General features: G+C 48.9%; 1 protein-coding gene across 2 annotated transcripts in view; it reads left to right on the forward strand.

The window, feature by feature from the left end:
- The window catches only part of USP31 (ubiquitin specific peptidase 31), an 821,813-nt gene that overhangs the window by 620,236 nt on the left and 177,713 nt on the right, over positions 1 to 23,864 (forward strand). For both annotated transcript variants that reach the window (XM_069647404.1, XM_069647405.1), the window contains exons 13-14: positions 10,386 to 10,611; positions 11,052 to 11,210. In XM_069647404.1, the coding sequence (XP_069503505.1) occupies positions 10,386 to 10,611; positions 11,052 to 11,210 (385 nt within the window). The remainder of the gene's footprint in view (positions 1 to 10,385; positions 10,612 to 11,051; positions 11,211 to 23,864) is intronic.

Consider the following 23,864-nt stretch of genomic DNA (forward strand, 5'->3'; position numbering starts at 1 on the left):
ATGGGGAAAAAGGAACACGCGCATTAGTGGGTGAACATACTGACATTAGAAAAACCACCCCAACATAAGCTCACCTGAATTATCCACAGCGAATTGTCTTCTCTACGTGGAATCTTCGCTCTGCACCTGCGCTAAAAGACTAAAAGCAGTCCATTGAAAATAAAGGCCAAACAGGAAGGGAGAACAACCCTTGAACTTGATAAGTCATATACTTACGAAAGCGCCTTATTCATCCAAAAAACCAGTGAAGCAACTGGACCTGAATGCCTGTCCGATAACCAGTGAAGTAACTGGATTCTACCGCACCCCTGCACCAGAAGCAGGATGGAGAGCTAGTCACTCTCAATCTTAAGGTGAGAATTAATGGGAAGGTTCAGAGGTGGTTTGAAGAGAGAGTAAAAGGGGAAAGGAGGGGTTCGACTCGTCACTCCGCAGGTGATTAAAATCCTTTTCCCCATCTACAGAAAGATCTTCCTATGCATCAGACAGGCGAGGTTTGGGGGTCCGGCCCAGTCAGTGTTCCGAGTCCTGCGCATCACCTTAGCAGAGGCCGCAGCAGCCCAGACCTGGTCAGCGTCTCCATGGGAGCCAGGTGAGCGTTACACTTTAACACGTCCCATCGGACACTCCCCCCCCCCTGTATCCGAGACCCTTTTTAGCTCAAAGAAGTTCTTAATCTTGTGCTCCATTTCCCTCCTGTTGACAGGGTCCCTCAGGAGCTCTCCGAGTACCTTCCAACCCCAGATACCTGGCTTACCCCCAGAAATGTCTAGGTCCATTATGACCACTGCATGGTCAGCTATTCCTAATGGACCCACCTCTATGCCTCGACTCCCCCAGGAGGGGGCCCGAAACCCACACTGTCAATTTGGGATTGCGAGCCATGAACATTAGAACAAAAGGTGATGCCCTCCCTATGCCCTTGCACCCCTCTCCAGACATCCTGGAGGCCCATGGTCTCAAATCGGTCGTGTAAAAATCTGGAAGCCACCCACCCTTACTAGGAGGACCCCCCTGCACTCCTGGCGAGATGATGCGACCAGGCTAAATTCAGTATAATGTGGCCTTTCACAAAACCCTCAAGTGTAGCAAGTAGATCTCTCAGGAAGGCTTCTTGGCATTCATTAGGGGCATAGATTGAGGCAATTGTGTACACCAGCCCCTCATAGACTCCTACTACGATGACATACCTCCCCCTCTGTCTGCCCTGGACTCTTATTTTGAGATCCACTCCATCCTGAAGAGCTAAGGCCACACCACACGTCTTGTTCGGGCCAGAGGCTTGGAAAATTCTGAGATACTCCTCAGAGTCTCGCCTGTTCCTTCCGCAGGAGATGGGTATCCTGGAGAGCCATGACATCTGGGTCAGATTTTCTAGTAAATAGCTCAGATTTCTTCCCATAGAGGGGAGAATTGAACGCCCTTACATTATGTGTGGCCTCCTGAATGTAGTCAGTACTTTCGCTTTCCATCCACACTTCTCCCCAGCCATTCCTCTCTATCCCTGCTGCCCCTCTCCCCTGCCCATGCCTTCAGAACTCATCGCACCACCCCTTCCCTGCTCCACAAGTAACTCGTACCTACTTCCCTTCCACCGCAGGCACCGGTCACCAAACTGCAGTGCTTCCCCCTGCTCCCCCCAACTCTGGGATTCGCTTCCCTGAAGCGAGTGTCAGTTGCTGCTTTTGCTGCCACCTTCTTTCCCCCTCCTGCACCTGCTACTGACTCTGACGCAGCCCTTACTAGCCTTCAACTTTCCATCTCCAACACACTGGACATCATTGCCCCTGTCATGAGGATCTGCATCATGAAGCCTGCCTCCAAGTGCAACACCTGGTATAACTCCGACCTGGCCTCTCTGAAACGCAAGTGCAGAGCAGTTGTGCGGAAGTGGCAGGCTTTGAGCACATCCTCTGACAAATTATGCATCTTTGGTGCCACTAACACGTCTGAACTTTTCCAAATCTGCAAAGAGCTTGCCAAACTTAAAGCAGTCTCAATTTCTCAATTGCCTTCCCTGGTTCTCTGCACTTCACTGGCCTCTCGCTTCATTACTAAAACTCAGAATATCCTGTCATCACTCTCCTCCCCTCTACACCACACCCTTCTCACTCATCTGCTCTCAGGGCTCCCTTGACGCACAACCCCCCTCCCAAATCCCACCCCCCTTCCGGTCCCCCAACTCCTCTTTTTTCCCATATCACATGTTGAGGGTTCTAACCAAGTCCGCTCTATGGGAGTCTCATCCAAATAGGTGCTTCCCTGCTCCCCCAGAACTATCAAGGATAACAGTCTCCCTTGCTCCAGCCTTGGCTGATTTCTGTAATCACTCCTTTGGCACTGGATCCTTCTAGTTACTTCTCAAGCACTTCCTTGTGCACCCTCTCCTCAAAACGTTTTCCGATGATCCTTCCCGCCCAGCTAACTGCTGCACCATCTCCATTACCCCCTTCCTGGGAAAACTCTTGGAGAAGCTGGCCATCTCCTAGCTTATCCATCACACTGAATCTGTTGGTTGCCTCCACGGCCCCCAGTCTGGCTTCAGAGCAGCCAGAGGCACGGAAACTGCAGTCCTGAACACCCGTGAAGACTTGCTTCCTAATCTCAATTCCAACTCTCCTTCCATTCTCATCCTTCTTGAACCTTTCCTCTGCCTTTGATACGGTCATGCCACCCTTCTAAATCGGCTCTGGGATACCCTTGCCATCACTGACCTGACTCTGGACTGGCTGACCTCCTTCCTCTCTGACCGACCTCTCCAGGTTCAACTGGGTCCTTTTCTCTCCTCCATCTCACTCTCCACCTGTGGTGTCCCTCAGGACTCTCCTCTCGCCTTCACTTTTCAAAATAGCTTGCCCCTCTATCCCATCTGGTCTCCACCTTCTCTCCTAACTTCCAGTGTTATGTGGATGATGCACAGCTCTCCTTCAAGCTTGCCTCCTCCTCCTCCTCTCCCTCTCGCATTCCTGACTGTCTGCTATTCAGGCATGGTGCACTGCTAACAATCTCTGCCTTAATGGCAGCAAGGCTGAAATCCTTCTCATTGGGACCCCAGCTCTCATATTCCCTCCTGCACTCTAGCTGCCCTATTTGGGCCCCCTCCTGTGAGGCAAAAAACCTTGGTGTCATCTTCGACTCCTCTCTCCCCTTCTCTCCTCACATCACGTACCTTGCCAAGATGGCCCACTTTCAGCTGCACCTCCTCAGAGGCATTATTCCTTTCCTTACCTTCCCCCAGATACTCCATGTCTCAAGAGCTCTGGTTCTCCAGGCTGCACTCTACTGCAACTCGACCTGCCTAACTCCTCATTCGCCCCCTTCAACCCAAACCAGAATAGAACTGCAAGACTTATCCTTGGCCTCAAGTCCAGGGACTGCATATTTCCACTGGCTCCCGGTTGCTGCTAGGATCAAGTTCAAGACTCTCTGCATCATCCACAAGGCTTTCTGGGACCCCGCTACATCCATTTCTCTCTCCATAAATACCTCCCCACTCTCTGCAGATCAGACGCTTTTCCAAGCAGAGTGTCAGGTTAGATCGCTCTCCTCCGCAGCTGCCTTCCTCCGAAATTGCCTCCCTGGCCCTCTCAGACTTGACCCGGATCTCTTCCAGTTCTGGAAATTACTCAAGACCCTCCTTTTCTCTTCCTCCTTCCCTCTCCCCTGCTAATGTCCCCCTCTGCCTCTTGACTGGCTGCCTGGTTTCTTCAGATTCTTGCAGGGCACCAAGCCGTCCTTGACCAGTCTACCCCTGCACTTGGTCTCCCCTAGCCCCTACCCGCACTTGCCCTTTCTGTGCTCCCACCTCCTGCACTAGAATGCCTGGGCCTGCACCCCTTGAACCTCATTTCTTCACAATTAGCACATGGACCTTCTTCCCTGGCACTCTTCTTTCCCCAGGCCCTATCCCTCTGGCCTTCCCTTGTACTCGTTTCACCCATGTGCCCTTCCGCCCTGACGGCACCTCCTCCCCTCTCCCCTTCTTGTTACTGCACTTGCACAATCTGAATATCACAAGGACCGTTTCTATTTTTGTCATCCCTGCCCCCCCCTTGTCTTGTTGCACTTTGAAACGCATTGTGTATTGGTGCATTATAAATAATCAATCAAGATCACCTGCGCTCCAATTGCCCTATTACAAGCATTTAATTCCCACCACCTCTCTAATGTGAACCAGAGTGCATGCCCACCTCCGCCATCAATTGCCATTCCGCTGGCTCCAGCCCCCGTCTTCTGCCTCCAGCCTGAGTCAGGGGCCCCCCTAAGGGGGTTCTCCGCCAGCGTCGGTCCCCTGGTGTCACCCACTCCCAGGGCCTTGGCCTTGTGCGGATCTCGGGCTGTCGAAGGCTATATTCCTGGGTGTCCTGGATTAATTCTAGTTGCAGCCATGCCGATTCCCACCTGAATGGAAATGATGCGCTTCTGCACTCTCTCTCCCATTCAAACACCAGCTCAAATCAGCCAAGTCCTGGAATAGCTGAATCGGGGATCCTTGATATGTCTGCAATTCTTTCGCCCTTGCCGCTCATGTCACCCCCTCTTTCTGTGTGTATCGCGTGAAGGCTAAGACATCTTGCATCCTGCTGTTAGGGTCCCTCATCGTCCTACCAGTTCTTCGAATCTGATCCATTCCACTCTCCTCCATACTCGTGTCCTCCAAAATGTCTGCAAATATCTTCTGAATCTGCTGCTTTAGTTCCTGGTCTGTTACTGTCTCAGGCAAGTTTATGACTCTAATATTAATCCTCTGCAACTTGTTCTCCAGGTCCTGCATTTGCAGGTCAAGGTTTTGAGTTGCAACATTCAGTCATTCTAAAGCCTCAATGTTTTCTTTTGCATCCGTCTCCACCTCCTGAAGGCCTCTTTCTAGAAATTCTGTCCTTTCTCCCAGCTTGCCCACTTCTTGCCACATTCCAACAATGCTGTGTTGAGGTCTGATCTCATTCGTTGCGACTGCTCTTGAAAGGCTTTAGTTATCAAGTTTTGTAAGCTCATTATATCATTGTGTAAGCCTTGTTGTGATGGGAGTTCTGATGCCCCCACCTGCTGTTTCCTCCGGGTCTGCCATGTTAGATGATATCTTATTGGGCCCCCTCACCTCTCCTGAACCCCATTTTGTAGGGAGGGTGCCCAGTGGGTACCCAGTGGCTGCAGCCTGCTTCAAAGAATTGGCTTTGTCTTAAACATTCGCCCGGCGTGTGTCCCTTGGCATTGGGGGGGGCCTGCCTTGCTGCCACTCACTGTATCTACTCCTGGAATCCTGGTGTGCTGCCTAAACCTTTCTGGAGCAGGAAGAGGGGCACTGGAAGCCCTCCTTGCTGTCGCTCCCCATGCCTGCTCCTTGAGTCTCCATGTTTTTTCCACAGACCTCCCGGGGCTGGCGTGGCGAGCACTGCCGTTTCTGGCAGTTTCCTAGTGCTGTGACGCCACTCCCCCACACCACTGTGCAGGGCTCACCTGGGACCCTCTCTTCAAGACCCCAAGGGGGCGATTTTCAGGCCTGCTGCCCCTCCCGCTGCCCTATGGTGAGATCCTCCACTGTATCTGTATGTTTACCTTTGCTGGAGTGCCCCCCCCCACCCTCCTGGGGAGGCGGCTGTTCCGTGTGTGGGGGACTGTTCCCTCTGGTTCACCACTACCTGTGCAAGTAGATATTTGGACAGAGCTTAGGGAAACTCTCCCGTGTCCCAGATCCTTGCATGGAGGTATGTTCTTCCTCCTCAGCCATCATGTCTTCAGATGCAGTGGAGCTCCCTGTTCCACCCGCCCGCCTCGCTAGTGCCCCAGCAAGGTACGGGTGCTACTGCTCTCCCCTTCGGATCTCACCGCCTGGTTCCTGCAATGCCAAGTCCCCACAGGCAGCTCCCGGCGATGGGCTTTGGTGTCTCCCTCTTCTCGCATCTGTGACATGCAGCATGTCCACCTCAAGTCTCTTCTTCTCCTGGGCAGATCCGGGCCCCGGCAATGCTTCTCCCACCCAGCTTTGCCTGCAGCCATCCCTTTCGACACTCCTTTGCTTTCGGCCCCTCGTCCTGGATGCACTCTGGGGCAACCTTGTCTCCCTCGCAGCGGGCAGAGAGGAGCTCAACTCTACCAAATGTGTTGGTGAAGCCCTGAATTCTCTGCGGTCTGCTGAATATTTGTATGACTTTGGGGTGATGGGAAAGACACAAAAGTCTGCCGGTCTATGGAGTGGCTGCCGGCATGTCTATCTGCTGCCCGCAGCCATCTTGAGTCCCCAGTGACAGACTTTTTGCTTTTGGACTCTCCTAGTATTTGGGGATAGAGGGGCATTTTTCCAACCTTTTTTGTGTTAATAAAAGTATTTGCCCAAAAATATGCCACCACTGTGTCTGACTTGTACACCCTTACAGTGCCAATGCACAATTTAAAACCCTGCCCCTGGCATAGATGTTAACCATGACATAATCAATGTGTGCTGGAAATCCCTTGCCACATATGTCGGTTGAGCAGTAATGTCATCCGAACATCTCCCATTGCAAGCTCTCAACTTTAAACTAAGTCCTGTACCAGCAGTATCCAAGCCATATCTATTCTGGCGTTTTGGGAAGCTAGAAACCAGGCCAGGAATATCCCATATGGTCCTCTACTTGCATCAGTCCTACCATGTCATGCGGTTCAAATTGTAAATTATGATCGTCTAAGACTAATGTTATGGGCATGGTGTTATGGTTCATCATCCATGCTCCAATTTGGGTATTTATAAAAGTTTTATGCCCATTTCAAGGCGACAACCTGTTATATAAATTAAATAACAGTAACCTACTCCAGGAACCAAGCTTAATTTCAATTTGTTGGTGGTCCGAGGAACCAGTATCTATTCAGGTAACCAAACCTCCACTCGGCCGGCCTCCCCTTCCTTTGTGTGCTAATTGCTCAAAGGATGAACAGCCCTGTAAAACACAGGGTGTGGAGTTTGGGGGCGAGCAAGACTCCTGCAAAGAATTGATGTTGTGTTTCCTGATAAAGTTACACCACTTATCTTTTAGATTATAACTTCACCCCGCAATTTTCCAGTTCGCAATACGAATTACATCCACAGGAGGGGACGCTCCACACTCTAAATGCACATCAGTAGTGTTTAAACTGTGTTGGCTGCATTGGTCTAATATATCACCCAAAGTACCTATCAGTTCCCACTCCAGTACCTCTTATAGACTATCCCTCCTTCAAATACATGTACAAAATTTCACCACACCTCATGCCATATCCTTTCATATTATCTACCGTCCACCTGGCCCACTTGGATCCTTCTATGACGACACTGACCACCTCCTTGGTCACATCTACCTAGTCCCACACCGCTGATCATGCTTGGTGACTTTAACCTCCATCTCTCCACCACTCAAACTACCTCCCTCTTCCTCTCAATACTCAACTCCTGCATACTTACCCCTCTTCCTACTCCACGCACTCACACTTCCGTCTCCACTCTAGACCTAATCTTTATTTCTTCTTTCACAGCTTCCTCTATCTCTGACCACCCTAGCTATTTGTCCGATCATTCTTTACTCAGTCTCCCTTACCTCCCTCTCCTTCTTCCCCATCCTCCACCTCCTTCTCCCGACGCGATCTGTGTAACTTTCATTCCTCACTTTTCTACTACACCTCCCTCCCCCCTCTCACTAAGTTTTCCTCTCTCTGCGAATGAGGTCTCATCCACGCTTTCCTCTTCCCTCACTACCAGTCTTGACCAACTCTACCCTCTCACCTCATTCCAACCTTCCGGTAAATCTGCCCAACCCTGGCTTTCTCCACACCTCTCCTCTATGCGTTGCCTCCTCCGCCGCCTTGAGAGACGCTGGCACAAACACTGCTCTGCAGCTAACAAAACTACTTACTTCTCCTACCACCCTCTCTAAGACAACTGCATCAAATCTGCCAAACAAACTTACTTTTCAGACCTTCTACATACTCCATCTTCTCACCCCCGCCGGATCTTCCAAACTCTGACTCTTTCTCTCTCCCTCCACTCCTGATCCTTCTCCTCCCCTCTCTCAGCTACTGATCTCGCTACCTTCTCCTCGAATGTACACACTCTACTCAAAATATTCTACAGTCAATCCCCGTCATTCACTCCTCCCGCTCAATCTCACACAACCCCCTCTATCACCATTACTAACTTCACTCCTGTCTCTGGTCTCCCTTCTCCTGTACAAATCACACCCAAATGCTGCTCCCGGGGACACCCTTACCACCTCTCTCATTCCCAAAGTCTACCCGCTCCTGGTACCTACCTACCTCCTTTTTCAACATCTGTCTTGCAACTTCTACCTTTCCCTCTGCCTTCAAGCATGCAATCATCATTCCCATTCTGAAAAAGCCTTCCGCTAACCCTCTCCTTGTCCCAAACTTTCGCCCCATCTCCCTATTACCCTTCCTATCCAAGCTCCTTGAACACCTTGTTTACTCACAACTTTCTGCTTATATCTCTAACCTCTCTCTCCTCCCTCCTACTCAATCAGGGTTTCGTCCCTGCCACTCTACTGAAACTGCTCTCACCTCCGTCTTTAACTCCCTCCTCACAGCACGCTACTCCAAACTCTCTTCTGTCCTTATTCTCCTTGACCTATCAGCCACCTTTGACACGGTAGATCACTCTTTACTTCTTAACTCTCTCTCCTCCAAGGCCTCAGTGGCTCTGTCCTTGACTGGTTCCCTTCCTATCTATCCAACTGCACCTTTGCTGTGTCATGGGGCGGCTGCACCTCCCCCTCCTTCTCTCTTGACTGCGGCATCCCCCAAGGCTTCATACTTGGCCCTTTTCTCTGTACACCTCCCTTCTTGCTCCGATCATCTCTGCCTTTGGTGCATCTCACCACTTCTATGCTGATGACTCTCCGCTTTTTCTCTTTCTCATCTTTCACCCCTGACATCCATCATAAACTCTCATCCTGCCTCACTGCCATCAAATCCTGGATGTCCTCTCCCTTTCTCACCCTGAACACTAAGAAAACTGAAGTTCTATTCTTTCTTGCTAATACACACCCGCCTCCTTCTCCTCCTCCCTCCATTCTCTTTCCTCGCTCCCATCTCCCTATCCCCCTCTGCCTGCAATCTCGGTCTCCACCTTGACTCTAACCTCTCCTTCCATCAGCACATCTCTTTTACCTCCCGGGCCTGTCTCTTCCGCCCATAGAACATACGCAAAATTCATCCCTTCCTAACTTTTCACGCCACTAAAAGTCTAATATCTTCTTCTCTCGACTCTTAAATTGCTCTTTTCTCCTCTTTGGTCTCCCTTCCTCACATCTAGCCCCTCTCAAATCAGTCTACCATTCCGCCATCCGTTCTCTGTCTTCCCTCCCCGGGGACACTCTCTTCATTCCTTACCTCAGTGGGTTGGGTCTCCTTCCACTCTCAACTAAAGTACAACTTCCTCTGTCTTGTCGTCAAATCTCTCTATGGACTTGCTCCCCCCTACCTTACTTCCCTCCTCTTCTTCTATTCTCCCTCTCGTTCTCTCTGCTCTGCTGATCACTTCCTACTCACTGTCCCGCCGTCTCCGTGTGCTCAATTCCGTTTCCGTTCCTTCCAACTTCTCCCCCGACTTCACTGGAGCCTTCTCCTTCTCCCTCTACGATCCTTCACCTCTTACTCTTCCTTCCGTAGTTCCTTAAAATCCTACCTACTCCAGTCACCTGCCTGACAATCAATGGCACATTTCGAACACTGTTCAGCTATGCACAGTTCTATATTACTGTCTAACAGTAAATTGTTCTGGATATTTTTCTCTGCTTCAAGATTCATGAAATATTTCATTTTGATTTGTAATGTAGTACTTGTTCTATGTAAAGCGCTTTGGCTAAAAGCGCGATATAAAATTCAATACAAATAAACTTTTAGGGGCGCCCCCTTTACATCATTCGATGTCCTCCAATTTTCTTTGAGCAATGATATCTTTGCAAACTATCTATAAGGAACTGGGAAACGTTTTTGTTGATGTGTATTGGAGGTGAGAGCGTCTTGAGCCTTTTCGTTGCTGCACGCCATTGCATCAAAAGTAGGCAAGTGTTCTGTGATCTGTGCAGAGCAAGCAGTTGATGTTTTTCATTCGCTGTCCATTAACACAATATGGCTGTGACGAACAAGGCTGTGTGAGTGTTCAGCGCATGCAAATGTAAGTCATGCACCATGGAAAACATTATTACAATATATTGCTGTGAGGTGTGGACAGGGTGTATAGCCAATTTATGGAGAGATGGTGAAACTGTTGGCCATTCCTTTAAACAGCAAAGCTATGTTGATTGTGCCTTTTAATGTCATTTTATTTATGTCATGAAGCAGTTTTAAGCTTCACATAGGCATCGTGAATTTCAATATTATTACTTTGATTGACATGATGTAATTTATTTTTCGAACAGGATGGCGACCGCCGGATGAAACTTCAGAACATGGTGAAGTTTCCTTTGCTGGGCCTGGACATGACTCCACATGTGGTGAAACGCAGCCAGAGTAGCTGGAGTCTGCCCTCACACTGGTCACCATGGCGGCGGCCATATGGACTTGGCCGAGATCCCGAAGATTTCATCTATGACTTGTATGCTGTGTGTAATCACCAAGGAACTATGCAAGCTGGGCATTATATAGGTAATTGAAGACCCACGTCTGGCCCCCATAACACCTGAGCATTCTAAGAATAATTAACTGTTTTTGTGTGTATTATTACTTTTGGGCTGTTCAGGGAGAATAGGTTAGTGATCAGATCGGAGGGTTGTTAGATGGACTTAAGCACATTATTACAAAGGTTGGGTTTTGAAAAGGGAGGTAATGTGCAATTCCATGTTATGTTTACACATGCCAGTCTTTGATCGGTGTGTAACAGTTATACCTGTTCTCCATTTACTGTTCGATATTTCCTAGACCAGTGATAGCAATCTGCTCCTTCATTTTTGTGACCTGCTGGTTGCATAACAGACGTTAGTGTCAATATAATTGCAATTTTTGCTGTGTGTAAAGGCAGTGCATCCTTGTGTTTGGTCTTAGGTTCTGCTGGGAGAGTTCTAACTATTTGTCATTGTACTCCACAGCTTACTGCAAGAACTCTGTGGATGGGCTCTGGTACTGCTTTGATGACAGTGAGGTCCGGCAGTTGTCAGAGGAGGAAGTCTGCAAGCATACAGCATATATCCTGTTCTATCAAAGGCGGGCCGCTGTGCCTTCCTGGTCTGCCAATAGCTCTGTGGCAGGTAAAAAGCAAATTTATGACCATGATGCTGTATGGGTCTGCCCATGTATCATCTTTGGAATCTTCTTGTAGGGACCAGGGCTCTTGTCTAGGTTTGGTCCAGGGCTTTGTCTTTGTTAGAGCTTTGCCTCCCTTCCTCCCCCACCTCCCCTGCTCATGGATGGTTCCTATGCAAGGTAAGTGCTAGGGTTTGGGGCGGTTAACGGTGAATTAGTATGTAAATTCATGATTATTGTTCACATAATGTAATCCGCTTTTGCAAGGATAGACCAATAATAACAGTTCGATGTAACACTAGAGGCAAACATAATGTAAATATGCATATAGGTGGACGCATCAAGGTGAGTGCAGCACACCCAAGACCCTTCTGGGCCCTGATCCTGTCCACATCCAGCCCCTGTAGATGCCCCCTGCACCTGCGTGCACGTAGCTCGTCCCAGCCCTCGCGCTCTCTCTTCCCCTCCCGACCCGCCTCCCAGCCCGCCCCCTCCCCTGATAGGCCACACTAATTCCTTGTAGGAACTAGGCCTCGGGAACTCACCTCGAGCGCCACTTTCCATCTGGACGCATCGAGGTGAGTGCAGCACACCCAAGACCCTTCTGGGCCCTGATCCTGTCCCCATCCAGCCCCTGTAGAGGCCCCCTGCACCTGCGTGCACCGTAGCTCGCCCCGGCCCTCGCGCTCTCTCTTCCCCTCCCGACCCGCCTCCCAGCCCGCCCCCTCCCCTGATAGGCCACACTAATTCCTTGTAGGAACTAGGCCTCGGGAACTCACCTCGAGCGCCACTTTCCATCTGGACGCATCGAGGTGAGTGCAGCACACCCAAGACCCTTCTGGGCCCTGATCCTGTCCCCATCCAGCCCCTGTAGAGGCCCCCTGCACCTGCGTGCACCGTAGCTCGCCCCGGCCCTCGCGCTCTCTCTTCCCCTCCCGACCCGCCTCCCAGCCCGCCCCCTCCCCTGATAGGCCACACTAATTCCTTGTAGGAACTAGGCCTCGGGAACTCACCTCGAGCGCCACTTTCCATCTGGACGCATCGAGGTGAGTGCAGCACACCCAAGACCCTTCTGGGCCCTGATCCTGTCCCCATCCAGTCCCTGTAGAGGCCCCCTGCACCTGCGTGCACCGTAGCTCGTCCCGGCCCTCGCGCTCTCTCTTCCCCTCCCGACCCGCCCCCTCCCCTGATAGGCCCTGACAAGAAGATCTGCACTCATTACCAGTCCCTCCAGGGCAGCCCTCTGCCCGGCAGCCCATCGGCTAAGGACCTGAGGCAAAGGACGGCTCCTACAGAGACGGCTCCAGGTTGTATCTGCAGGTATCAGCAGGAGAAGCAAGAAGACAACATCAAGTAAGTGTGGAAAGGGCGGGGCCAGAAGCAATTACTTCACACCATACTACCCTACCACTCAACTAACAAAGCATCACCACTGTAAATTCATTATATTTGTATTCAGAAACTCTGCCCTCTGCATGTGAAAATTGCATTCTAGAAGTGTACCTATAACCTTGATGAGAATGCTGCATTTGGAAGTTGCTCCCAATAGCCTCTCTGAGGAAAAGGCGCATTTAGAAGTGTACCCTTTAGCCTAAGTGTGTATTTAGAAGTTGTGCCCAATGGCCTCCCTGAGAAAGTTCCACTTGAAATGTACCCAATAGCCTCTCCCTGAATTGCGCCCAATACCCACTCTCAGGAAAATTGCATTTAGAAGTGTTCTCAGGTGCATTCAGTAGTGTTCCCAACAGTATTTAATAGTGTTCCCAGTTGCATTTAAGTATTGTGCCCGATAGCCTCTCTGCGGAAAACTGCATTTTAGAAGTGTTCCCAATTGCATTTAGGTATTGTGCCCAATAGCCTCTCTGAGGAAAATTGCATTTAGAAGTGTTCCCAGTTGCATTTAGGTATTGTGCCCAATAGCCTCTCTGAGGAAAATTGCATTTAGAAGTGTTCCCAGTTGCATTTCGAGGTTACGCCCAATGGCCTCTCTAAGAAAAGTTGCATTTGGAAGCGTGCCCTTAACCTAAGTGTGTATTTAGAAGTTGTGCCCAATGGCCTCCCTGTGAAAGTTGCATTTAGAAGTGTTCCCAATTGCATTTGATATTTGCCCATTAGCCTCTCTAAGGAAAAGTGCATTAGAAGTGTTCCCAATTACATTTAGGTGTTGTGCCCAATAGCCTCTCTGAAGAAAGTTGCATCTAGAAGTGTTCCCAATTGCATTTAGGTATTGCGCCCATTAGCCGCTCTGAGGAAAATTGCATTTAGAAGTTGTGCCCAATAGCCTCTCTGAGAAAAGTTGCATTTAGAAGTGCTCCCAATTGCATTTGATATTATGCCCATTAGGCTCTCTAAGGAAAGTTGCATTTAGAAGTGTTCTCATGTGCATTCAGTAGTGTTCCCAACTGTATTTAATAGTGTTCCCAATTGCATTTAGGTATTGTGCCCAATAGCCTCTCTGAGGAAAACTGCATTTAGAAGTGTTCCCAATTGCATTTAGGTATTGTGCCCAATAGCCTCTCTGAGGAAAATTTGCATTTAGAAGTGTTCCCAATTGCATTTAGGTATTGTGCCCAATAGCCTCTCTGAGGAAAATTCGCATTTAGAAGTGTGCCCAATTGCATTTTGGTGTTGTGCCCAATAGCCTCTCTGAAGAAAGTTGCATCTAGAAGTGTTCCCAATTGCATTTAGGTATTGCGCCCATTAGCCTCTCTGAAGAAAATTGCATTTAGAAGTGTTCCCAAGTGCATTCAGTAGTGTGCCCAACTGTATTTAATAGTGCTCCCAATTGCATTTAGGTATTGTGACCATTAGCCTCTCTGAGGAAAATTGCATTTAGAAGTACTCACAATTGCATCTAGCTGTGTTCCCAACTGCATCCTGAAGCTGCGCCAAATAGCCTCTCGCAGGAAAGTTGCATTTAGAAATGTTCCCAATTGCTCTTAGAATAGCCTCTCACCCAATCCCTATTGCATTTAGTAAATGATCCCAATTGCATTCTGAAGTTACGCCCATTAGCCTCTCTAATGAAAATTGCATCTAGAAGTATCCTCAATTACATTTAATAATGTTCCCAATTGCATCTAGGTGTTGTGCCCAATAGTCTCTCTGAGGAAAACTGCATTTAGAAGTGTTCCCAATTGCATTCAGGAGTCGTGCCCAATAGCCCCTCGCAGGAAAGTTGCATTTAGAAGTGTTCTCAAGTACATTTCAATAGTGTTCCCAACTGCATTTAATAGTGTTCCCTATTGCATTTAGGTGTTAGCTCAATAGCCTCTCCGAAGAAAACTGCATTTAGAAGTGTTCCCAATTGCATTCAGGAGTTGCGCCCAATAGCCTCTCGCAGGAAAGTTCAATTAGAAGTGTTCCCATTTGCATTTAGTAGTTGCGCCCAATAGCCTCGAGTAGTGCTCCCAATTACATTAAGTATTGTTACCAATTGCACTTAAGTGCTGCGCCCAATAGCCTCTCTCAGGAAAGTTGCATTTAGAAGATCACACAATTCCATTTAGTAGTGTTCCCAACCGCATTTAATAGTGCTCCCAATTGCATTTAGGTGTTGCGCCCAATAGCCTCTCTGAGGAAAGCTGCATTCTAGAAGTGTTCCCAATACCATTTAGCAGTGTTCGCAGCTGCATTTAATAGTGCTCCCAATTGCATTTAGGTATTGCGCCCAATAGCCTCTCTGTGGAAAGTTGCATCTTAGAAGCATTCCTAATACCAGTTAACAGTATTCGCAACTGCATTGAAGAGTGCTCCCAATTGCATTTAGGTGTTGCACCCAATAGCCTCTCTGAAGAAAGCTGCATTTAGAAGTGTTCCCAATTGTATTTCTGAAGCTGCCCCCAATAGCCTCTCTAATAAACTGGCATTTAGAATTGTTCCCCAAAATTACAATTAGAAGCTGCGCCCAATAACCCCTCTGAAAAATCTCATGCTATTGGAAGGGTCTCCGGTCTGGAATGGGAAGGAGTTGGATATCACATCTCATGTTATAGGAAGGATCTCAGGTTTGAGCAGTTGAACCCTAATGTGTGCCTAAAAGCGTGTCATCACCGACCTTAGAACTACAACCAGAAAACCCTCCTAAACCAATCTTAAAACTCGCACCAATCATGAGTGCACCCACTCCACCAGAATCAGTCAGAAACACCATCTCCGATCCGTCCTCCGTCCCTTCCTGGCTCTCCCAAACCCCCTCACCCTCTCTCGCACCCCCTGCTTTTCCCCTCCCCAAACACCAAGCAAGGGGGGCACTCTCTACCACTGCACCCTTCGATCTATCCTCCGTCCCTTCCCACCTCTCCCAAACCCCCCACCCTCTCTCGCACCCCCTGCTTTTCCCCTCTCCAAACACCAAGCAAGGGGGGCACGTTGGCGAGCCACCCACCCCAAGACCACTCATCCCCCGAACCCCACCCCCGACCCACCAGCATTACCCATACCCGTTCCCCTCTCTATCATACCTGACACACCCCACCCTGCAATCACCCAACTCCCGCCCTCCCCTTATACTCCTGCCACCATCCCCACTCGACCTCACCCCTTCCCCTCCCTAAAAACTGCACGGCTAGCCCTAGCAAGAACCGAAGCTGCCTCCCAATCACCCTCCAACCCCCCCACTCTCTCCCACACACCAGTCGCAGCAAGGAAACTAAAGAGGAAACATTCTTGGTCCCCCTCAATCTCACAGCACTCCTCCACCCCTATCTCGACCAATCACATCTATCCTGCAATCCCCCCTCTCCCCCGCGGCGTCCCCCCGCCTGAAACCCCTCTCCCTCGATTTCTCATCAGCTGCAACTGAAACTCCTAACCGTCAACATCCCTCTTTCAAATCCCCCCTCCAAGACCCGACCATCCTATCACACGCAGCATCCCAACCCCTCCCGAGGCCTGCCAATCTCTCTGCTCGCCCACTATTCCCATCTATCATCACCCAACCTACCCCCCCCCAGACTCTCTACCACTGCACCCTCCACCAAAAAGATCATCCCCGACTGCCGATCTGAACTGCATCCTATTTAACGCCCGATCAATAGCAAAAAACAAACATTCCATCTTTGACCTCCTCACCTCTGACAAACCAGACCTTGTTTTCATCACTGAAACCTGGTTCTCTGACGACTTTGGCTCAATCGCCAACGAAGCCTTTCCCCCCCAACTACTCCCTCATCCCACTGAACCGTCCCTCCAGGGGAAGAGGGGTAGCACTCGTCTTCAAATCTCTCTTCCGCGCCTCAATCATCGATAACCAACCCTCCATCCCATCCTGCGAATCTCTCCTTGTTAAACTATCCCTCTCACCATCGCTCTCACATAGCTACCTATTAATCTACAGGCCCCCAGGCTACGAAAGACACTTCGCAAATAACCTTTGCGACTCTATTGCCACCCTCCAACTAAACCATCCCAACCTCACCCTTCTTGGAGACTTCAACATATGGCTCGACATCCCCACCAACCCTATGACATACTCCCTGGTTGACGGATTAGATGCAATTAACCTCCAACCCCACATAAACGGACCGACCCACTATAAAGGACACACTCTCGATGCCATCTTTAGCTCCAACAACCTGATTCAGCTAATGCCGCCCACCCCTATCATCTGGTCTGATCACTTCATTCTCTCTTTCACCATCCACTCACCCGAACCCCTCCCCTTACTCATATCCGAACCTCCGAATATAGGCAAATGCTGGAAGAAACTAATAATCACCCCAGACTTAGCCGAGGCTCTCCTCCAGTCTCCACCACCATCCTGCCCTCTCAACAACCATCTCACCCCTGAGGCCCTTGATTCATGGCTTAGTGCACCTCTGATGCGCCTCACCCCCTCCTGCAAACCATCAACCCGCCGTGGCCCTTTCCCCAGATGGTTCACTCCTGAGCTGAAGACCACTAAACGACTATACAAACACCTAGAATGCAGATGGCATAAAGAGAAAACCCATGAGAGCAGGACCACCCTGGCCCGACACCTGTATCGGTACAAAGCCGAAATCCGGAAAACAAAAAAGGCCCACTACAACTCCCGAATCCTAAACTGCAAAAACCCAAGTAAAGAACTCCACAAAATTATCTCCGAATTCACCAATCCAGCTTGTAACACAACCATCCCGACCGCATCGCAATCACTCTGTGACTCACACTCCCTCCACTTCTACTCCACGGCTATAGAAAGGACAAATACTCTAACGTCCAAACTAGCACTCTTACAGCCACTAGACAATCCTCAGCCCGTACCACCCAACCCATCAGCGCCAACCTCCACGCAACCAACGTTCGACTCCTTCAGTCCATTAACAACAGAACAGTTTCTCAAACTCCTATCTGCCCGCAAACCTTCCGGATCCCCATTGGATCCATGCCCAGCTACTACCCTTAAAGAAATCTTTGCCTCCACCTGCGCAGGAGAACACGCAAGATCCATCATAAATGCTTCCCTCTCTTCCGGTACTTTTCCAGACGCATTCAAATTGGCGCAGGTCAAACCCCTGATTAAAAAACCCTCGCTCGATCAGCTTGAGCCCAAAAACTACCGCCTCATATCAAACACCAGATTCCTCGCCAAACTCATTGATCGAACCGCCTACTCTCAACTTAACGCCTTTGTTGAAGCCAACAAACTCCTAGACCCCGCCCAATCAGGCTTCAGAACTTGTCACGGAACTGAAACCACCCTAACCTCTATCTGGGACGACCTTAAAATAACTGCTGACTCCGCGGGATGCGCCGCACTAATCCTCCTCGACCTATCAGCCGCCTTTGACACGATCAATCACTCAATACTCCTTGATCGCCTCCACTCCCTAGGAATACGTGGAACCGCCCTCAAATGGATAGCCTCATTCCTCAAAGACAGGCACCAAATAACGACACTCTCCAACTTTACCTCCCAAGCCCGACCAGTCGACACAGGAGTCCCACAAGGAGCGTGTCTATCTGCCCTCCTCTTCAATCTCTACCTGACCACCCTCCCACTGATAACTCGTGCACACAACATCCTATGTTACAATTACGCCGACGACACACAACTAATTCTAAAATTCCTGAACACGAGTCCTAACTCACGACCAGACCTGGCATCCTGCCTCCTTGACATTGAACGCTGGATGACCCAAAACCACCTCCTGTTAAACCCCTCCAAAACAGAAATCATGGTGTCCGGCAACCCAGATCTTCTCCCGCACCCTCTACCCTGGCCAACCGCCATGGGCAACTCACCGATACCCTCCAACACAGTGAAAAATCTTGGATGCACCCTTGACTCTGACCTAACACTCTCGCGCCAAGTCAACAATGTCTCAAAGTCCTGCCACTACCACCTCAAAAACCTCAGGCGCGTCTTTCCATATCTATCATTTCCTAACAGAGTCTCTGCGGTACAATCAATCGTCATCTCACGGCTGGACTACGGCAACCCCCTATACCTCGGAATCCATGCCTACCAAATGAACAAACTTCAAAGAGCACAAAACTCAGCGGCCAAAGTGTTACTTGCGCTTGGTCCAAGAGACCACGTATCCCCAGCCCTCAAGACACTGCACTGGTTTCCAGTAGCCCGTAGGGTAGCTTTCAAAACCTTATGCCTCACCCATCGAGCAGTACATAAAACTGGACCGCAATATCCTCAAGAAAAACTAATAGCTTATCACCCCACTCGCACCCTCAGATCAAGCACAGCCGGCCTCCTAGTAATTCCTAAGACTAACTCAGTCAGATTAGGCGGAGCATCATTCTCAGCCCTAGCCCCAACCCTGTGGAACTCTCTCACACCCCACATCAGGCTAACCGAGGAGCTAACAGCTTTCCGCAAACTACTGAAAACCTGGCTCTTTCCGTAAACCAACTGGTTCCGTGCTAGCATCATCATAATAACACCGACCCAGCGAAGCACCTAAAACGATACCAAAAGCAAAAAAAAAAAAACGGATTGTATCAAATGTTCACAAAAGAAATTAAAACGAGTAATGTAGATCTAAACAGTGAAGTCAATAACACGAATTGATCACTGGACAAAAGAAAAATAGAGTGTGGACGAGCTTGGAAAGCCGATGAGTGGGGTGAACCGATAAGTGAGAAGGGCGAATGAATAAAGATGACTCTAGACAAGTATAAATGAATGTGGAGGATGAAAGCGGTTGACAAGTGCGTCTGGAAGACGGTTGGGTCTGGAGACCCGATGAATAATACGAGCAAAATCAATGGGGGTGACGGATGAGTGTGTAAACCAATTGACTGTAGAAAGCGGTCCGAGTATGGAGAGCGGCTATGTGTAGAAAGTGACTGTGGAGGACGAATGACTGTAGAGAGCGGATGGCTGTGGAGAGCGGATGACTGGGCAGGGCGGATGACTGGACAGGGCGGTTGACTGTAGAGGGCGTATGCCTGTGGAGGATGTATGCCTGTGGAACATGACCGTGGAGCGCGGATGACTGTGGAGGGCGGACGACTGAGCAGGGCGGATGAATGTGGAGGGCGGATGTCTGTGGAGAGCGGATGCCGGCGGAGGGCGGATGCCGGCGGAGGGCGGATGCCGGCGGAGGGCGGATGCCGGCGGAGGGCGGATGATGGCGGAGGGGCGGATGCCTTTGGAAGATGACTGTAGAAGGCGGATGACTGTGGAGGGCGGATGACTGCGGAGGGCGATGACTGTGAAGGGCGGTGAGCGTACAGAGCGAACGAATATGAAGAGCCAATAAATGTGGTGGACAGATGAATGTGGAGAACACACGAGTGTAGAATGCGGCTGAATGAATATGGAGAGCACATGAATGTAGAAAACGGTTGAGTGTAATGAGGGGAAGAACATGGACCGCAGAGGAGCTTAGGGAACGGCTGAGTACAGTTATCGGCTGAATCTGACGAGCGACGGAATGTAGCGAGCGGCTGAGTATCGCAAGCAGCTGAGTATGTCGGGCGACCGAGTGTAGTAAGCGGCTGAGTATGGCGAGAGAACGGGTATGCGTCGATCGAACGAGAAATAAGAGCGAGAAAACGAGTGTACACAAAACAGTTAAGTACATTGTACGGAAGAGTGAACGGAGCTGATGAATACAGAACTGACAAGTGGCGGATGAGCATCTGATGCGATTGAGTGCGTAACAGATGAGCCTGGGGAGCGGGTGAACGCACAAAACAAATGGATGAATGGACCAGAGCGCATGATTAGCGTACTCCTCCATGCTAGATGGAGGAGTACGCTATACGGAAGAATTCATAAGAGTGCATAAGAGCAGATGAGAAACAAAACACATCGCACGGACCGGTCTGCGTAATGTGCAGACTTTGATGTGGAACGCAAGGAACCGTTGTAAGAGCATACTTCATTTCACACCCCACGCTTACTCTCTCCTTACACCACCACTCAAGTAGAACACAGAGATACTATGACACCATTCGGTATATCTGTTCTCATATCAACATCCGCCGCTCACTCCCCATCACTCTAAGTAAACACTGCTGGTTTCTCACCCCCAGCTAAGCGTTCTCGTCAGGCCTAACGCTGCCGCACTCGGACTGGATAATCCTACCAGACCGAACACATACTCTTGATTCCTCAACCACCACACCTATCGCTAGGAAGCAGCTACCACAGAAATTCCGCACCAGCTGCACACATACCTGGTGCGCACACGCACCCTTGACCCTCTCTAATCTCTCCACTGACCCGAACCTCGGTTCCCAAGGGCGTTCAACCTACCAGCGCCTTCAGACCATACCAATGGTATATAAGGCGCTATATAAATGCAAAATAACAATAACAAAAAAATAACAATATATGTAATTATGTATCAGAGTATGTATAAAAACACGTTTTATAATTCGAATACTCTATTAAACTCTCATGGAGGCTGTCTTGCATCCACGGGACAAATGAGGCTTTACAGAGAAGAGAATGTTTGGCTTCATGCGGGAGGATACACGTTTCTGAAAGAGCACTGACTGACTAGCTGCATCCGCTCTGCTTCCTGTGGTATGTTTTAAACATAAACTTTAGATATTTGTTTTGGAGCAGGAGGCTGAAACCCTCAACAGAGACCCATTCCTCTGTGTTGTGCACACTTCTCTCAACTAGTCAGTGCTTCACTTTAGTTTTTGTCCTCGCTGCAACAGCAGGGGCCCTGATCTAATGGAGCACCGAAGGCAGCAATTCATCCTGAAGTGCACAGACGGTGATCTGCGTCCAGGTATTTGTACTCCAACTGGTGCCTCTGCTTGCATGCTGATTGCCGTCAGAGTATCAGAATTCTGTTGGAGCTCGGCATCACTGCCTCCACTGACATCAGAGAAGTTGAGCATCCAGGCCCATCCTTTCTGTACTGGGCAGGTCTGATGGGCGATGCAAAGTACAGTACATCTTCATTTCAGTTGACTACAGCATAAGTTGGCCAACATTCACCTGGGTATCCCAATAACTTATCAGGCAGACTGCAGCGGCTGAGTTTGTTAACCCACCTACTGCATTTGCCAATCACTTTCTTAAAAACCTATTTTATCTAATGGGAATATTTATCGCTATTTTCTCCATATTGTAAACATCCGTTTGCATGTTCTGCACTGTTGAGTTGCAAACACAACCTCTATGAACATCATTTCGAATTCATGGAATATATGTTCTTTGTGCTCATTGTCTTAAAGCCCCATTGGTTTAACGTTTTTGAATTTCACAGGGTTGTTGAGGTTCCCTCCAACACCATAGGTGAAAGACCCTGCCTTTGCTAACCAGATACACGAAAGCATTTATTTCATACATTTCCTTTGGAATGATTTGCTCCAACTTGCTCAGGGAAGTATTCTATTGACTCCTTGGTAGCCATTTCCAATTTCTCTGTTCCAGGCTACGCTGGTAGCTCTGTTTCATGAATGAATATCCTCGTATTTGAATTTTATTCGACCCAATCTAATGTCCAGTTCATTAATTTCACACTTCTCCATTCTGGGGATCTTCAAGCACGTTTGTTTCTTCCAATGTACCTCTATAATATAAAAACAGTGTTTTTAAAAACGCTTTTCCCAATATCTTACATATATAAACATAATGACACAATGACCAACTAGGCTTGTTGGGGCAGACTTCAATTTTTGGGGATTCTGCTGTCCTAGTTTACGGGGCCTCTTTGCTTTTTTTCCCCTTCATTTTTTAGGATGTTTAGCTTTTGATTTGTGGCCAGAGGGACTTCAAGACCCCCCTATCTGTTAAATCCTTTTTCTTATGGTAGCCTATGGTAACCCATATGGCTCACAGGACAGGGGTGCTTTTTAAGCACCCCTGTTGGCCCTCTGGTGATTTATATTCCACTACACTAATGTCTTCGAGTAGGATGGTGGCAGCTGTAATTTAGTTTTGGCTTCACCAGGGTTGCAGCCGTTTTTACTGCATTAGTAGTCCAATGTATTAGTATGTAGCCATTGGGCTCCTGTGGCAGGATTTGTGCCACAATCCTACCCACCTGCCACCCAGCACTGCTACATAAGCAAATTCAGAGACTCTGTTTATGACATAATTGCACAGTTAAAACCTACAAACTGCCCGTGCATTCATTTACTTGTTTTATCAGTGCAGTTTTGGACCAGTCTAATTTTGTATCCCATTTCGGGTTTTGGGTTAAACAAGCCGATGCATTCTGGTGTATGTATCTTGTTCAAGCGGCAGAGGGCTGAAAGAGGCATATGAAGTACCTTTGTTTGCAGCAAGCTAAGAGCTGGTGAGGCCCTGATTGCATTCACTTGTTCCAAGCTACTGCAAGGTAGGCTGTCTAGAGTCAGAGACCTTAATTGCACTCTACTGCTGCAGGCTACTGAAGCCGCTAATGGGCTTGATTGAACACAGCTGCCTGAGATTGCAATCAGCTCCACCTTGTTGAGCTTTGGGCTTGGAGGGCCTTTATAAGCTTGCTTTGAACAGAAGCATTTGTTAAGTCAACTGCTTCCACTGGGAGTTTATGCTTTTGTGCTCCTGTGACCAGTATTTGAACCTTTTCAGAATATCCTGATTTTGCCTTGTGAATTCTGTTTGTTGTTGCTGTCTTGCAGCGCCATTTCCCAGTATGCTTTTGCAGCCTGCCTGTTACTGAACCTTTCCTTGAAATCCTGCTTTTGACTCCTGAACCCTGCCTGCCTTAGTCTGTATTTCCTCTGTCCTGTTTTGCTTTAAAGGACATCTAGTTTTATACCAGTATTTTTCTGCCTTTCTCACTTTCTACAAACACCCTGTTTTCTAGAAGCATTTCTGCATCACTGACATGTCCGGTTTCTGCCTAAGCTGTTTCCTCTTTTTCTCTCTGCTAGCCCAGTATCTTGTTTTTCTGTCCTTTGTTCCTGATATTGAATGCCATGACATTGCCGAGTTTAGTAGCTTCCTAGAGTATTTAGCTTTCCTGTTTGTTCCTTGCTTGCCTAATCACCAGACTTCAGTCCATAGTTCTAGTACCTGTTCTTAGTGCCTGAGTTTCCTGAACCCCTCGTGTTTACTGTGTTGTCAGCAACCTGTCTTCTCTCAACCTACTATTGCTTTGTGTCTTGATATTCCAGTCTCTGCCTTGTACTTTATTTCTCTACCTGGTTATTTCTTTTATCGCTGCTTCAGCTTTCAGCCTGTATTACATCTTAATCCACTGTTATGCCTACGCTCTTTATTCGTTGACAGTCTGAAC

Source organism: Ambystoma mexicanum, chromosome 2q (assembly GCF_040938575.1).
Source record: "Ambystoma mexicanum isolate Mex_15411 chromosome 2q, UKY_AmexF1_1, whole genome shotgun sequence".
NCBI classification, from domain to species: Eukaryota; Metazoa; Chordata; class Amphibia; order Caudata; family Ambystomatidae; genus Ambystoma; species Ambystoma mexicanum.